The sequence below is a fragment of the Poecilia reticulata genome, linkage group LG21 (assembly GCF_000633615.1).
Source record: "Poecilia reticulata strain Guanapo linkage group LG21, Guppy_female_1.0+MT, whole genome shotgun sequence".
NCBI classification, from domain to species: domain Eukaryota; kingdom Metazoa; phylum Chordata; class Actinopteri; order Cyprinodontiformes; family Poeciliidae; genus Poecilia; species Poecilia reticulata.
The window spans coordinates 25,754,133-25,770,920 of NC_024351.1; the positions used below are offsets into that span (position 1 = coordinate 25,754,133).

General features: G+C 36.5%; 2 protein-coding genes across 2 annotated transcripts in view; both read left to right on the plus strand.

Annotated features, from left to right (window-relative positions):
• Nucleotides 1-2,164: 2,164 nt before the first annotated feature.
• On the plus strand, nt 2,165-5,848 carry LOC103458063 (adhesion G protein-coupled receptor F5-like). The gene is made up of 7 exons (XM_008398610.1): nt 2,165-2,324; nt 2,414-2,773; nt 2,895-3,938; nt 4,051-4,092; nt 5,401-5,460; nt 5,629-5,695; nt 5,775-5,848. Exons 1-7 carry the CDS (start codon nt 2,319-2,321, stop codon nt 5,846-5,848), a joined length of 1,653 nt encoding a protein of 550 aa, XP_008396832.1. The 5' UTR covers nt 2,165-2,318.
• A 7,862-nt stretch (nt 5,849-13,710) lies between these two features.
• The window catches only part of LOC103458064 (uncharacterized), a gene marked incomplete at its 3' end in the record, with an annotated part of 5,965 nt that continues 2,887 nt past the window's right edge, over nt 13,711-16,788 (plus strand). Inside the window, exons 1-7 of the mRNA XM_008398611.1 lie at nt 13,711-13,863; nt 14,444-14,556; nt 14,657-14,705; nt 14,838-14,990; nt 15,063-15,227; nt 16,501-16,653; nt 16,734-16,784. Coding sequence (XP_008396833.1) covers nt 14,446-14,556; nt 14,657-14,705; nt 14,838-14,990; nt 15,063-15,227; nt 16,501-16,653; nt 16,734-16,784 — 682 coding nt within the window. The remainder of the gene's footprint in view (nt 13,864-14,443; nt 14,557-14,656; nt 14,706-14,837; nt 14,991-15,062; nt 15,228-16,500; nt 16,654-16,733; nt 16,785-16,788) is intronic.

The window sequence follows — 16,788 nt, forward strand, 5'->3', positions numbered from 1 at the left end:
TGGAGACCTCATATATTCATGCATATTGACCAAGATGCTTTCCAGAGTAAAAACAAATACAGAACACAATGAAACAGAAACAAAAACTGATCAGAGAATGGCTTGCAACTCATAGGGAAGACTATGCTAGGCTGTTGGGCCAGCAACTGAAAAGGACTAATGGCCTCCACCTATGGAGGCCCCTCCAGCAGATATTTACTGGCTGACCATAACRTTCTGCTGGGCTGAAGGGTTTTCTAAAGTGGTGTGAGAACATTCAGTGCTTTAAAAACAAGTTCCAACAATTTAAGTTGTATCCTGAGCTGAACTGGTGGATTTTTTTACTACTCTGTTGAAGTGGAGGGTGAAAGATCCAGACTGAGTGGAAYGATGACTTACCAGAAGCATCAAACAAAATCCTTCTGGTTTTGCCACTATCTTTCTCTCTGTATCTCTATCTCTCTCTAATTATCTAATCTGTCTGTCTATCAAACATGGTATACAAAGCTTGGAATCAGACTATAATACATCATATGATGTTACCTGTGTCTTGAGGTCTATGGTTGTACCATTTTTGCARTATGTACATGTTTTTTGTAGACCTTATGAAGTTTTCATTTTAAGTCTAAGACCAGTAAAACCAGACAGTTGTCTTTGTCTAAGCTTAATGGATACATATGTGTATTTTTGCATGTAAACAAAAAATGGCACAAGTATAAACTTAAACTTGGAGGTATCTTCATTTGATGTATTTCAGTCTGATTTTATGATTTGCAGTAGAGGACCTGAACTTTACCCAGTTTCAGGAGGTTTTCCACTGGAGGACCTCTAACTGGTTCTGCCTCAATCCACCCCACTCACATTTATCTCCATTAGCAGATCTKKTGCTGCTCTATGTGGCTGTTCTCAGTTTTTCGTACCAACTTCTGGGGTAGTACTAGCCCCATCCAGCTAAGTAATATACAGAAGCCATTTGATTGACAGTTGACTGCATTTGTTGATTGGCTTGTGTTTACCTCACTGGAAACCCCAAACAACGTTAYTCGTATAGTTCAGTTGTGGGCAGGTGAACATGCCGTCTGCTATCAAAGAGCTCCTCAGTCTGGAGGAACAATTATGAGTTTAATCATAAGCAGAGCCAAAAACGCGTGTTAAATTTTGTAGCTCACTGACGTGATTTAGCAGCTCTGCTTGCAGTTCATCGCTTTGAAGAACTGACTTCAATAAAAAAGACAAATGCTGTGGTCAGCTTTCTGACGGAGCTGCAGTTTTGTCCCAGCAGTGCAAAACAGCAGAACTACATAATACCAACTTGGTGTGATGTGAACCAGAACCTCAAGGTTTTTCAATGCTGAGTGTCATTCCAAATGTTAGTGGAGTGTTGACCCCAGCTGCTGTGCTCACTTCTCACCTATAATCTGTCAAATGTTTCAGCTCTTTTTATAACTCAATTGAGTTTACCAGTAATACAAAGCAGCTTACTGTGGTTCCTGGTTGCTCCTCTCAGTTCACACATCTGCCTCTATGTTCATAAGAAAAACTTAAGACGCGAGACCATAGGTCTGATGACCTGATTACAAAATCGATTCCTGTCTTTCAATCTTTTACCACATACATTTCTATAAAACTTATTAACAGTAACCTGTGCTTAGGAACAAAGTCCAACAACCAAACTACTTGTTCCTCCTAATCAGACCATTCCAGATGATTCCATCTTTGCTCACATGGGCTGTGGCACTTGAGTACAGACAACAGTGAAAGTCTTTCTTTTTGCAACTCAAAGCCTCAAAAATGTGGCTTTTTGACTTTCTAGGATAGAACCAATGTTCTCAGCTGGTGGTTTATAAATATCTCAGCATTCACATGGTACCTCTTTGCCTTTTAAAATCTGAAGTGGGAGAAAGTCAAGCCTATTTTCCCCATCATTGTCAGCTTGGTCAGATGGACCTAACAGTGACCTCTCTTCCAGGCACTGAACAGTTCATTTTCCCCCATTGTGACTGGCTCAATTATCCATTTGGTTAACATTTAAAGGCTTAAGATAATAACTTATCTTACTTTAGGTGACTGGTCAGTTACTACAAATCTGGTTTGCTCCTGCTGAAAAGGARCTYGTCTGATTCTWAATATTTTTACATATTTATGCAGTTTTTGTTTATATTGTCCTCRCATTTAYTCAGGATYTGAAAAATGAAGAAGTTCCAGAATTTACAGGGAATTTAACTAAAGCTGTCAACGAGAAACAACAACAAGTCACTCAATCACCTGCAACAATCTCTGCCATTGTCAATATATTAACTACCATTGCACAAGTTTCAAAGAACGTAGAAGAAGGCGTCATGCAGGTACAGTGAAYATGTTACATTCTATATAAACTTTGTAGCCAAGGTTTGAGAATGTTGTGGATTTTTATAACATATTTCTTCATCTACAGGATGTATTGAAAACTGTTGATGTCCTCATTAGTGACAATGCMAAGGAATCTTGGAGCTTTCTGAATACAGGTGAAACCCAAAATTCCAGCTCACTATTGCTGTTTTCAATGGAGACAATTTCAGAAAGACTGAATGGTTCATTTACAATAACTACTCAACGGATTCAGCTCAAGAGAACCAAATTTACAGACCCGATCAGTGATGTACTGAACTCCACAGTTACTATAGAAATTCCAGAAACAGGTTTCGACAATACATTTATCACCACCATTCTTTTCTCCTCCTTGGAAAACGTTATGCCACCACGGACCTCTGCATTTAACTTCAGCCTTTTTAATGAAACCAGCAATGAAACTTACCCCGAGAATGTTATCAATGCTGCTGTTCTGCTTGTCAAAATAAATGAAGCAGTTCACAATGTCAGCTTAAGCTACAACAAGCTCAATACCACCCTGGAACTGAATCCNCAATGAAACTTACCCCGAGAATGTCATCAATGCTGCTGTTCTGCTTGTCAAAATAAATGAAGCAGTTCACAATGTCAGCTTAAGCTACAACAAGCTCAATACCACCCTGGAACTGAATCCTCAGTGYGTCTTCTGGAATTTTASTCTCTTAGATAATCTTGGTGCCTGGGATGACCAGGGCTGTGAGTTTGTTTCTGATATAAACGATACTGTGACCTGCACCTGCAACCATCTCACATCGTTCTCAATTCTGATGTCAACTGGCATCCCTGAAAAACTAAGAWTATTACTGGATATAATGACATATWTCGGAGTTGGAATATCAATGGTCAGCTTAGTTATTTGTCTCATCATTGAAGGAATTGTATGGCGACCCCTTACCAAAAACAGCACTGCCTTTATGCGCCATGTTGCCATTGTTAACACAGCCCTGTCCTTGCTGATTGCTGACATCTGTTTCATCATTGGGGCCGCTATTTCAAAGAACCCCAAAGAAAACCCAGGCGAGGACTACAAAGTTCCARTTGGACCATGCAGTGCARCAACCTTCTTCATGCACTTTTTCTATCTCGCCATGTTCTTTTGGATGCTCGACTCAAGCCTGCTGCTGTTGTACCGGTCAGTCATGGTCTTCTCCCAAATGTCCAAATGGACCATGTTCGCCATTGGCTTGACTGTGGGATATGTTTGCCCTCTGATCATTGCTGTTACTACAGTAGCTGCCACTGCACCTGGGGGTGGATATGTAAGGGAAGATCAAGCTTGTTGGCTAAACTGGACAAAGACCAAGGCCCTCCTGGCCTTAGTGATCCCTGCTTTGGCCATAGTTGTGTTCAATATTTTGGTCATTATGGTGGTTTTGTACAAGATGCTCAGAAGACAAAGCACTGGAAATCAAGCCCAGGCAGATGAGAAAAATGTCCTGCTAGTCATTTTAAGATGTGTGGCTATACTGACTCCATTATTCGGACTGACCTGGTGTTTGGGAATTGGAACCATGGTGGACCCAACAAATGGAGGGATCCATGTTGCTTTTGCTTTCTTCAACTCATTGCAGGTACTTGCATTTAATCAGAAAAAGGATTGCAATTTTTTTTTTGGCATTTCAGTATTTATTTTTCAMATTTTTCTTGTACTCTGTTAATGAAATAATTTTTGACCTTCCTCAGGGTTTCTTCATTTTAGTGTTTGGGACATTATTCGATGCCAGGGTACGTTGACTTCTTAAAAGTTTTGCAATAATTATTTCCTTTGTGTTTATTTTGAACTATGGATATGCATGTACTAGTATTTTCTCCTAATAAAGGGGCAGACAGGTTTTCACACTAATAGCTGTCACAAACACAGAAAAAGAAAAATCTAAATTAGCCATATTTGAATTTAATCTTCATATTAAATATAAGGATAAGCAGTTTGGATGTGAAGGTGCCTGTTTGAAACATTCATAAATTTTAGTAAGGCAAGTTGACACACAACTTACAGTACTCTGGTCGTGATAGTAGCTTCTAGTGGCCGTTTTTGGTGATGATCCAGATGATCCTTCTCCACAAACTACCACAAACATTTGTGTTTAACTTTTGTAAATAAAACTTAGATGTCCACGTTTTTTAAACTGTCCACGTCCTATATTAGTCTTTCTGATTTTAGTGTATTCTGATATTTTAGTCTTTTTTCATCCTTTTCCACACAACTTCAAAGAATTATAAAAGCAAAAATTGGATGTTCAAGACTAAATTAATAAATTTCTCTCTGTCACTCACATTCAAAGACACWTTTTTTCTAATTTCAACTTGGTTCTTTTTGGATGTTTCATCACTCTCTAAAGAGCTGGTAGAATTTAACTGTTCCTCTGATGTAGCTTGACTCACTGCATGAACCACATTTATTTCCACCTCCCAGGAGATCAGGGGCATTCTTCCCACTAATTTCAACGTTTTGTACTTTACTTTCTTGGTCCAACCAGTTCTGTGAAATAAACATTTTACTACTAAAGAAAAACTCCTCACTGCAGTCAGCGATGTGGCTTTTGAAGCTTAGAAAACATTTCTCAACCATCATCACCCCAAGATTCTGATGAATGTATTTGAAGATTTTTCATAATTTTGACATTTTGCCAATTTCACAAAATTGGAAAAAAATCAAAAATAAAGTGAAAGAGTTTGTTTTATATCATTTTCACCCAGAAACAAATAACTAAAGAAATGATAAAAGAATAAAATCTCCACATAAAAAAAAAAACAAAACAAAACTCCCACACCCTTGTTGCAGGTGTAAAAGGCTTCTGACAGGAACTGCATTCAACTGTTGAATAAGGCTCATGTCTGGTTTGGTCTGTTATCCAAACTATGGGACTAGTAAATACATGGTGCTCAAATTTCTACAAAATCTAAGTCACCACAGAAAAGGAAATTAGCTTAGCTTAACAAAAATATCAAAATTAGTTATGTTGTATGCTGGAYAGTTCACCCCTCCCCCCAAACGTATTAGTTTTTTTCTTTAACAAATATATTTATTTTCAGATCCGCTCTCTTGTTTTGCTACAAGTACCTGCATTAAGCACTACTTCTAATCGCACAAGGGTAAGTTCTAATTTGAAAACTAAAGATCACCAAAAATGTTTAAAAATCTATAATYTGATCAGTTTTACATTTTGGATTAGTGATATGTCAAAGAGCCTGCAATAGACCTGTGATTTCATTAAATATACACAATGCAAACTTTTAATTTCCACCTATTTCCTATTGTAGAGCACTAKTGCAGGAACTTCCTCCAGTGGTGCAGAAAACGTCATAAACCGAATTTTTCGGAGAAGGGGTAAGTTGTTTTCATGTTCATTGTGATCCTTTTTGAATTTGAGTTCACTATAATGATTGATATGTTGTTTGTCTTCCAGGGGTGTACCGTGTTTCACCAGTTMCAAACACAAGCAGCAACACTGACTYCTCACAGTCATACAGCAACATCTAAATCAGTTCAAATCATGTCTGCAGATTTACGCACAAAATTCCTCATTTTTTTATTTATTTGCAAACGCTGCTTTTTAAAGATAGAAAATGGTTATGATGATKTAAATAGTCCATGCTCCATTCCACAAACTTATGAAGGAAACTKAAATAGTATTTTAACACAGTGGCACATCTCGTTTTTACTACATGTCCCTTTACTGCTGTTTCTGACTTGATATTGTGAAGCCTACAGTTTCACAGTCAGTGTATAGGAGTTTTTACAGTACAATGCAGAGAGCTGAAAAGAAGGAAAATAATAATGTCCCCCCCCCCCCCTGAACTTTTCCACTAATGTTACACAAGATYATTTCATGGATGATTGAAAGAAAAGTTATGTAAAATATGACGACATAAAAACAGTCACATTAGGAATTTGGATTTAAAATTAAAGCAAAGATACAATGATGCCGCTTTAGAAAATGGAGCTAAGAAAGTATTTTTAAAAAATGTTGAAGGGTAATTCAAAAACTGAGTGAAATGTTAATCTCTATATAAATTCACATGAAATATGGATATTGGTTTGATTCCTATTCAAAGATATGGACATTAGATGAGTTTGACTTGGGTGATGATTAAGAACATTTTATCAGAAAAGCTCCAGATCCCAAAGGGTTGAAAATAAAACAGTTAATGAAGTGAAAGCTTAATGAACAAAAAACGTGTTCCCTTATATCCCACACTGAATGCACACAGTATGATCTGCTGAGCAGTTGTAGCAAATGCTTGGCTCAGTGGCTGCAGTAAATAAAGTTACTTTTCTTGTTTTCAGTTGGATGAGAGTATTTTAATGAGAAAAGTTGCAGAGGAACTTTTCTCATAATATATTAACATGTCCTAATGAAAATTCTTTATAGTTGCATTTGCTTAAAATATTATGTATTTTTTGTGGAATCATAAATTAAACTCTTTGATACAACACAAAGGGCAGTATAAAGCATTTATTTTGAAGTGTGTGTTTCCTGTCATGTCACACAGAAATGCTTCTTTTAAAGCTCATATTGCTGTTAGAACTAACAACCCACTTTAGAAAGGCACAACTGTCAAAACCATACTATAAATTAGGTCCATCAATTTAATAAGTACTAAAATAACTATTAAATTATGACAACTTAAAAGTAATTTTGTTGCAATTTAAAATATCTCAAGTGAGTGGGGAAAACTATCCTNTAATTCAAAAACTGAGTGAAATGTTAATCTCTATATAAATTCACATGAAATATGGATATTGGTTTGATTCCTATTCAAAGATATGGACATTAGATGAGTTTGACTTGGGTGATGATTAAGAACATTTTATCAGAAAAGCTCCAGATCCCAAAGGGTTGAAAATAAAACAGTTAATGAAGTGAAAGCTTAATGAACAAAAAACGTGTTCCCTTATATCCCACACTGAATGCACACAGTATGATCTGCTGAGCAGTTGTAGCAAATGCTTGGCTCAGTGGCTGCAGTAAATAAAGTTACTTTTCTTGTTTTCAGTTGGATGAGAGTATTTTAATGAGAAAAGTTGCAGAGGAACTTTTCTCATAATATATTAACATGTCCTAATGAAAATTCTTTATAGTTGCATTTGCTTAAAATATTATGTATTTTTGTGAAATCATAAATTAAACTCTTTGATACAACACAAAGGGCAGTATAAAGTGTTTACTTTTAAGTGTGTGTTTCCTGTCATGTCACACAGAAATGCTTCTTTTAAAGCTCATATTGCTGTTAGAACTAACAACCCACTTTAGAAAGGCACAACTGTCAAAACCATACTATAAATTAGGTCCATCAATTTAATAAGTACTAAAATAACTATTAAATTATGACAACTTAAAAGTAATTTTGTTGCAATTTAAAATATCTCAAGTGAGTGGGGAAAACTATCCTAACTGAGGTTTAGAAGTTAGTCGCTAATCATTTTTATGCCAAATTTAAAACTGTCTTTCATCTGTCGTTTTAATTACCCGTGTTGGCAAAAATTGCTCAGTTAKTTTGCTGTAGTTTTTTTGTTTTGTTTTGCTGTTGTGTAAATAGTTCACTCTTACCTGACCAAATGAAAGTCGGTGCTTTCATTGCATCAACACAAAGTTATTTACTTATTTTAAGCTTTTGAAGAAAAGTGTCCAAGTTTTACAGACATTCAAACTCAGGTTATTTCCACTCACACATATTTCCATGATTGTTTCTTTCCAGTTTTGGAAAAAGTTGTTTTCATTTTCAAAACAATAAAGCTTGTAAGTGATTCAATCTTTGGCCGATGCTTGCTGTTCATWAATTTTGAGGCCATTTTCTGCTGCAAACTTTTCAGCAATCMACAGAAATCTGTCTTCCAGTAATATATGCAATGGACTGCTTTTGGATGGTTTTATTTGACTAGAGAACTTGCTTTAAAGGTGTAACCGTGSAGATTTTTTAAGAMGCGRAGACTTTTTACCCTGTCAGGTTTGATGGAATGTTTTGATTCAGTACCGAAGACTCTTCCTTCTGGCTTTTTAATATATATTTTTTCTTTTTGCAACTAAAGCAAACATCAGCGGTTAGAAGGGTTTAATTGCTTTAATGCTGTTAATTTTTTTATTATAAGGAAGAGTATTTCACCTTCCTAAATAGGTAATACACCTATTTAGGAATAGGTATTTCACCTATACAAATAGGTGAACAAAGGGTAAATGAACAAAAATAAAATGTAAATTAAAAACTGAAAAAAAATATTTTCCAAACTAATACTCATTCTACATAGTTTCATAGCCTTTTCTTTGTCAAATGAAAATAATTTTATTTCTAAATCCAAGAGAGGTTATTGCATAAATTTGGTCAGAACTGTCCAAAGTTACGCATTGCCCTACTMGGCATGCGGAGAATCAACYGAAGGCGTCACAATCAGGACCTCAACTTGTTGTGCCCGTCTGATTTGCTGAGTCATCATCACGGCTCATCAATGCTTGTAAACCCAAACCAGTTACAATGTGTTTTGGTCAAACAGCTATTCCTCTAAAATGTCCGTTTGATGCTTGTGTTCAGAGGTAAAGTGAAAAGGATGGCTTTTAGGAAGGCACACAACTTTAAAAGGGAGGTCAAAAAGAAAGAAACAATGAAACAACCTTTCAATCAAAGGATACCTACTTTCACTTGCACATTGAATAATACTTGAAGCTGCATTCTCTAACATTTTGTAAAAAAGCAAATATGTCGTTTCAGTTTTTACATATTTGTTAAAACTGTCGTGACGGTATAATAAGAGACAGAGGGTGAGCAACGTGTCCTCTTGGCTCTGACTGGCTGTCTCTAGGTGGCACTGGGAGAAGACAAAGGAGCTCTTTTTTTCCCAGATCTCTAAGTGAGGCCAGTTTCAGACTAAAGATTTTAAATTAAAATTGTGTTCATTTTGTAAACGTCTGTAAATCAGATCTCTTTTCCTTTTCRGCGGCTTGTCAGATGAATGTGCTACCACTCAGAGCAGGTTGAAAGACAGCGATTGGGGACAGAATACTTCTGACTGATCTACAGGTACAATTCCATTTTGACATTCTTGTCCTATATGAGATAAAAACATGAAGCTCAAGACGGCTGCAATTAAGATGGTAATGCTGTGGTAGAAAAGGACTCGCCACATTTGATAAAATGTCACAAATATAAAGCTAATTCAAGGAACTTCCTGTTGGGCCATGATGAACCTTCCAGGAACTCAGAGGCAGGGCTTGAGCATGACATGCCAGTCAACTGGAATTACTGGAACACTGCAAAGAAGTATGCAGAGGAAGGCTTTTATACAACAACTAGAAAAAAAATTTCTTTGGCATCTGTTAAAAGAAGCATAAAGAAAAAAAACTTGGCAAATCTTAAAGCTCTATAGCAGCAGAAACGGGAACAGCTGGAGCAAAGCAAGCACGGCAGCATGCTTTAATGATGATAGATGACAGGATAACATTTGAAACCAGATATTTACACACACTGAATAAAAAGATGAGCACGCAATTTTTTTTTTCTTCCTCATGGTCTGAAGTTGAATCAGACCAAACTTCTTTTCAGGTCTGTCAGATTTACCAAACTTATTTCTGTTTGCTAAATACCAGAAAACCTGGTGAGAACATTTTTTAGAGATGGTTTATAAACTTTCCTTAAATTCAGAAGTAAACATATATTTGGTCAGTATTTAATCAGGGTTAGCTGTCTTTTAGGCTGTGTTGTCAAAGTCATAGTTTACTAGACTTCTGGTCCATTCCTCTTGAGAGAACTGGTGTAGCTTAGCCAGGTTTGTAGGCCGCCTCAGATTTCACATCTTCCAACAGCTTCTCCATAGGACTGAGGTCAAACTGCCATTTGGCTTTTTATTTTTCTGTTGAAGTAAGAGCTTCTGTCTCKCTGAGTTRTCTTTCAGCCCATGTTGGTACAGGACCGTTTGACTGCAGATATGACTGTTTTACCAACTACAGCAGCATCTACACCAGGTCTGTGAGTTTTGTTCTGGGTTCCGTCTGCTCAWTTGAGGCCAAAACATATTCCTCTCTTATCTGGGACACAGAACTCGTCTCCTTCTTGAGCGGTATGATGGTTGTACTTTCCCATCATATCTATTCTTGCAGATAATTTTTTTGAACAGATGAATGCGATGCCTTCAAGCATCGGTAAATTGTTCGCATGGATGAACAAGATTTGTCTTCCTGATATCTTAGCTGATTTCTTTTGACTTCCGCATTGTGTCAAACAAGAACACAGTGTGTTTAAGGTGTGGCCTTAAAATACATTGTCGTTCAAACTAACCTAAAACAAAATAAGTTTGACAGTTCAGACAGTGAGAAAGAATGTATGTGCTTTTTATTCAGTGTATGGAAACATCTGGTTTCAGCTGTATACTTTAAGCCAATTGTGCAAGTCTCAATCAATGCTTCTGCTTTCTGATCTTCCAAATCCACACCACCAGGATCCGCAGCAGGGACATCAGTGTTGAGCAGAGCTGCAAATAACAGGGAAACAAGGAAAGCAGAAACAGCCAGACACTTACAGTTAGTAAGGCAAGTTCTGAAAAGTCAKCTAAGTGGCAAGAACAACRYAATTAATCTATTTGTGTTTCACTTGGTGAAGTTCCTGAAATAAATTGATTTTTTAATATTATTAAGTAAATCTGTAGTTAAGCACTCCAAACCTTCTGAGTTCTTCATCTCAATTTAAGTTCTTAGTCATTTTATGCTGTCTTCAAAGGAGAAAAAAGTATTTAGAAAGGCGTGTATAAAAATTTACCTCAGATGGATTTTTTTGCGATAATTTTCTACGTGCAGGTAATAAAAAAAACATGACAGTTTAATTCAAACATGTAGTAAAATGTATGAAAAGTATGTTTAACACCTGGTTAAAGGTTAAATTTGTAAAGGTATTTTCAATCTGACAAAACAAGATTCGTCAGRGCGCATGTTCTAATTAATGGTAATGACTGCAGAGGCCCAGATCTAGCATAGCAGGCTGGAGACAGTTCAGACAGAAATAACCCAGCTTCTCTGCAGGCTGGAAGATACTAGCAAGAAAGGGATACATGGAACACCGCCTCCAAGCTGGTGTAGTGTACAAAAACGTCTCTGTTTAATATAAACTGGAAACTCCAGGGTCAAAGTGGAAAAACTAACCAAAAAAATTCTCACTACGCTTTCTGGCATTTAGCAAATAGAATAATTTTGGGAATTCTAACTAAACTAAAACAAGAGAATTGATCAGATTTAACTTCAGACAATGAGAAAAAAATTATGTGCCTTTTTCCCACCATTTCCCAAGSTGGTGGAAAATAACTGGACTCAAACAGACAAAATGGTGATGGGCAACCAACTCAGGGCCTCGTAGTTCTCATTCTTTCAGAGGAATGTTAATCTACAAATGGAATAGCATTCAGCAGAGACTGTAGGCCTTTAAATCACTTTTACACAGATCACCGTGATAACTTACCTCATTTCGCTGTTGACATTAACAAAGCATGAGGAGCGATGGAACCTGTTGAGTCACTGCCAGTGCACTGACTCTTCCTGGCTGTATTCCAGGAAGCTCTTTGTTGGCTGTTACTTAATGTCTTTATTGCTCTAGTCTGCTCTCTGCTGTCATTCACAGTGTTGCCTCAGCACACAGCACAGGATGCAAGACCGAGAGAARAATTATGGTAAGTAGGCTGATTATTTTCTGCTGTTTGATTCACTCTGGAAGGTCTTTATACATAATGTGGTTTATGTGAAAAATATKGTGTTTTCTGTATGCTTTCCTGACACTGGAACAAAGAAAATCCATTTCATTTGTCTTAGAAGATTTACTTCTGCAARCAGGATTACACTGAAGAGCTTCATGGCAGTTTTTTTCTTACTAACCTCTTTACAGTTAACTCAGTTTATGAGTGTTTAGCATTGTTAGGTGATATTTTACACTGATGCGTGTGAAAATGTAACAGGAAAACAGAAAATAAGGTTAGAGCTTGTTGGAAAGTAATTAATTTTGATGCATCACATGACACTTTATGAAGGGAAAGAGAAATGGGCATGTCTGCATCTCTTTGGAAGGATATTCTTTTTCTGGACGTTTTCCGCTGTTCGTAGCTGCCGCTGTTAACAAATATGTTGCTGCTTTAATTTACTGATTGAAAAAAAAAATTGATCTCCGGCATGGTCATCCATATTCGGAGCTTTTGCCACATGTCTACCTTCTCTCTCAACCCGCTTTCTTGTCAGATCACTAACAGATAAAGGCCACAAGAGCCAAAAACCTTAAAATAAAAAAAAATAAATATACATCTCTACTAAATCAAAGTAAACAGATTTTATTAAAAGTTGTAGGATAATAGAATTTATTCCTAAAATGTGCCCAGAATCCTTAAATGTGAGTGAAACTAAACCATCTAAATGTTGTCATCTCTTTTTTAGCATTTGGTGTAATGTTCTTACTAGGACCCCTATTTGCTACGTTTGTTCTCGTAAATGAGTGAAGTGTCACTTGGATCATGAACCAAGTTTTTATACAACATCTTCAGTTTAACTGTCAATTCTAGATGTTCCAACATTACAAATTTCCCACACAAGGTCCTGAATTGATTAGGTCTTAATGTTTCACAGTCATTTATTACTTTATTATATATTATTTGTAACTTGTCTTTTGTTCATCTCATGTTTTATTGTTTTGGCTCAATAATTTAAGCAATATCAAGCTTAAACCAAACTATAAAACTGCTTGTCCTGATGTTTTTTTGTTTGTTTTTTCTTCAAAACATCATCTTGAAGTCATTGTTACCAGCAGCTGATCAATACTAGGAACTATTGCTGTTCTATGTTGTGCTGGTTTCATCAGATAAAATTGATCCCACTATCAACCCTTTGGTGACTTGCTAGATAAGATTTTTCGTTTTTATAATTTTGTGTTCAGCTTTGTTTTCCCAGCACTTTGCTTATATAAGTAAAAGTGGCTTGTCTTTATAAAAAACCGAAACAAAAAAATATTTTTATGATTTACACTTTAATTTCTGACAAGATCGAAATCCCCCGTGAGATTAATTTAGGATGTGAAGTGAAAATAAATGCTAGATTTGATGAGATGTTATGACTTGAACAAGAAAATGTCCGTCATGCAAAAAATGTATGCTTGCTCTGACTCTGATAGCATAACTTCTTTAACACCTTTTACACCCGAGACTGTTGCTGCTAGCAAAACTACCTCTTTTCAGAGCAGACAGAAACCCAGAGAAGGGTGAAAAACAGCYGTTTTATGAATGCATAACCCTGGTTACAMATTAATTGGTCAGAACTACTCTATAAACATAACATAAATGTATATATTTTTWACCCACTTCCTCTCAGGTTTCATTCTGACAGCAGAAGGATAATATTCTCCTGCATATTCAGCATATGAACAGCATATTCTCCAACATGCTGTTCAGCAACACTGAATTTACTGGAAACACAACCAATGCTGCGTGGCATCTTGGTCTATTTCAGCTGAAGTCATTTTGAAGAGTACAAGTCACTGAAGGTGTGTATAATAATAAAACACTGTGAAGTAGTCTGAAAACATACCAGCAACCACTTGGATTGTCAGTTCTCAAGACTTACTACTCAAATCTGATTTATTTCATAGATATAGAAGAAACAAAATCTAAAAGGACATTTTAAACAGTGATGTGGTGGTCACTTGCTGTTTTAATGTTTTTAATCCTGAATATGGGTCAGAATTGATCCTAAAATTTCCAAACATAACTCAAATCTAAGCATCTTTTCAGCAGTGGGTAGCTGGTTGAATTGCTTTTAAAATCTTCTTGTTACATATCCTGGATCTGCCTAGGAACCTATTAATAAATGACTAAYTTAAATCAGATTATATTCAAGTAGGAAAAGCTCTAAAGCATCTTATACAGTCTCCATCATAGATCAGAGCTGTCCACTTCCAAAAGTATGCGTACCCTTAGGAGTGAGCTTATTTATTTCTATTTATTTTATCAGAATAATTAATCTTATGTTAATCAATGACAATACACTTTTGGAAAGTGTATTCACAAAACCTAAATGGATGTTCTTTTTTCCCCCTCATTGTCCTTCTCTCATTTCCTTGAAAGGAATGGCCTTATGTCTGAAAACCTTGACCATCTTTGCCCTTGTAGTGATTGTGCTTATTTTGGAAACAAGGAACCATAACTTTCAGTTTCACTTTCCTGCTCTGGATTATCTGGTAAGGCCACTTTATTTAGGTCACTAAACAGAAAATATGGGATTTGAGCATTTCTATTTTTAGGTAAATAACTGTTATTTATACTTTTCATCTGCCCTAGGTGCAGGAAGAAGAACAAATTCTTCCTCACATACGGCAGGAAAGAAGTGGTTAGTGCAAAGAGAGAAGACTGAACATGAATTAATTGCTCATATTCAATATTACGTCTTAGTTTTTTTTTTTTKTTTGTTTTTTAAAGATCCAACATTGACATGAATCTTTTCTGATGTTAATCCTTGCAGTACTTTCAGACCCCAGGATTTACTCTGCAAACATTTTATTAAATGCATCGAACGTGGAAACCTATGAGCAGCTGCTGTCAACCCTGAACACCACCAGTTATCCTCTCCAGCTTGATAACACCACAGAGATCCAGGATATTACTGTTACAACAGGTGAGTGACGGCTGTAACACAAACAGCAGCAGTAACAACATTACAGTCTTCTTCTCATCTCTCCTCACACAGTTTGTGTCTCCACTGAAACTGGTTTCCAGTGTGAGTGTGAAGAGCAGTTTGCTTGGCCGTACAGCACCTGCATCGCATATGGAGCTTGTGATTCCATATCCAGYGGCGTCTGCAAATGCATCTCAGCGATTCCAGCTGATGGCTCTTCCTGTCAGCTGATCTCAGGTAATCACAGCTAAAGAAATGCAGTGGCATACGTATTMTGTATTATAATGTATTTTATAATTTATCCTGCATGAGTGCACAATTAATAGCCCTGTGAGCAGTTAGTTGTCATTATTTACCAGCCARCAACTGACTCTTAAAAGTCAAAATTACTCATCTGTCAGAAGGGTGCAGTACTCTTGAAACAGTCTGTACCAGTTTCTAATAACATTTTAATAAAAAAGGAAATAAATGAGAAAGATTTGAAAAGAATCAAATGTGAGAATCCCACTAGGAAAATGATTGAGAAACTCTGGTGATACTATTTGGTGTTTGTGATGTTGAGATGTTTATCCAGACAGACTGACTTATGTACGGAAGCCGARAGCTTTWTGTTCTCTGCGTAATTTTTTTCCGAMAGTTTTTCTCGAGATAATGAGCTTATCTCAAGAAAACAAAGTTTGTTTGAGATGATTGGTTTGTGTGTGTGTGTATATGTGTTAAGCCTGATTCCATCCCACAAATGGATGCTACATGACTATATGCTATAGGACTTATAGCATGGCAAGTTTGTTTATMAGTGTCAGGTGCGCCATGATCTGACATTTTCAGCTCGAGTCCCTTCTTAGCCAGACTTTAAGAACACTGAGAAACCTATCATGTGCATTCAAGAGAGGATAATCATCTCATTATTTCAAGTAAACAGTCAGTTATTTTGTGATAACATAAATATGTTGTCATATTGATTAAATGTGAGTGTGACTGCTCTCAGCTTCTGTTGGAAATCTCTTTCAAAAGTGGCTAAAAGATTGTGTCTAGATGTACGTACAATCACCATCAGACTTCAGACTAGCAGCATCACCATGCATGCTGCACCTTCTAGACTGATTTAGTGAAAGACTCAATAATCAAGAATAATTTTGCTGTCAATTCACAATTATGCCATATTGTGTTCTATAACTGAATGTAACATTTTACTGTTGCAATGCAAACAAAGGCAGGTCTTAGTCATAACAGGGCCTTTACAATGCACAGCCATTTCAAATCTACAGTTATGTTACACTTTACTGTATTTAGTGACGTAAAAGACTTCTAGACACTGATCGATATCTTCACTGCAATTCTTGTGCTAAAGTACAAACTTAAACAGAACAAACATTAAAAAAATTCTGTAAACAATATAATCAGAGAAATTTGAGGTTCAGCCCCATCTTATTTTAGCTACCCAATTGTAATGCTACTCACACAAACAAAACCCAAATCATACATAACTCCTATTTCCACTGCCTTCCAGAGCTGCTGGTTCAAACTGAATATGTGATCGATCTGGAGCTGAATTTAACGGACATCGCAACAGTGGACTTCCTTAGACGTCTCCTGAGTAATAGCAGCGATTTTCTAACCCAGAGTCCAACAGTGAATGTCACACAGCTTGACCTCTCTACAGGTAACAGAGGAGCATCATGGGAATACCTGGAAAGTCCCCCGTTGGAATCTTGATTCATGAAATATTTGTTTTGTCTGCAGTTTGTTCTCCAATCAGTGGTGATTACCAGTGCAGATGTGAGGATCAGTATCGTTG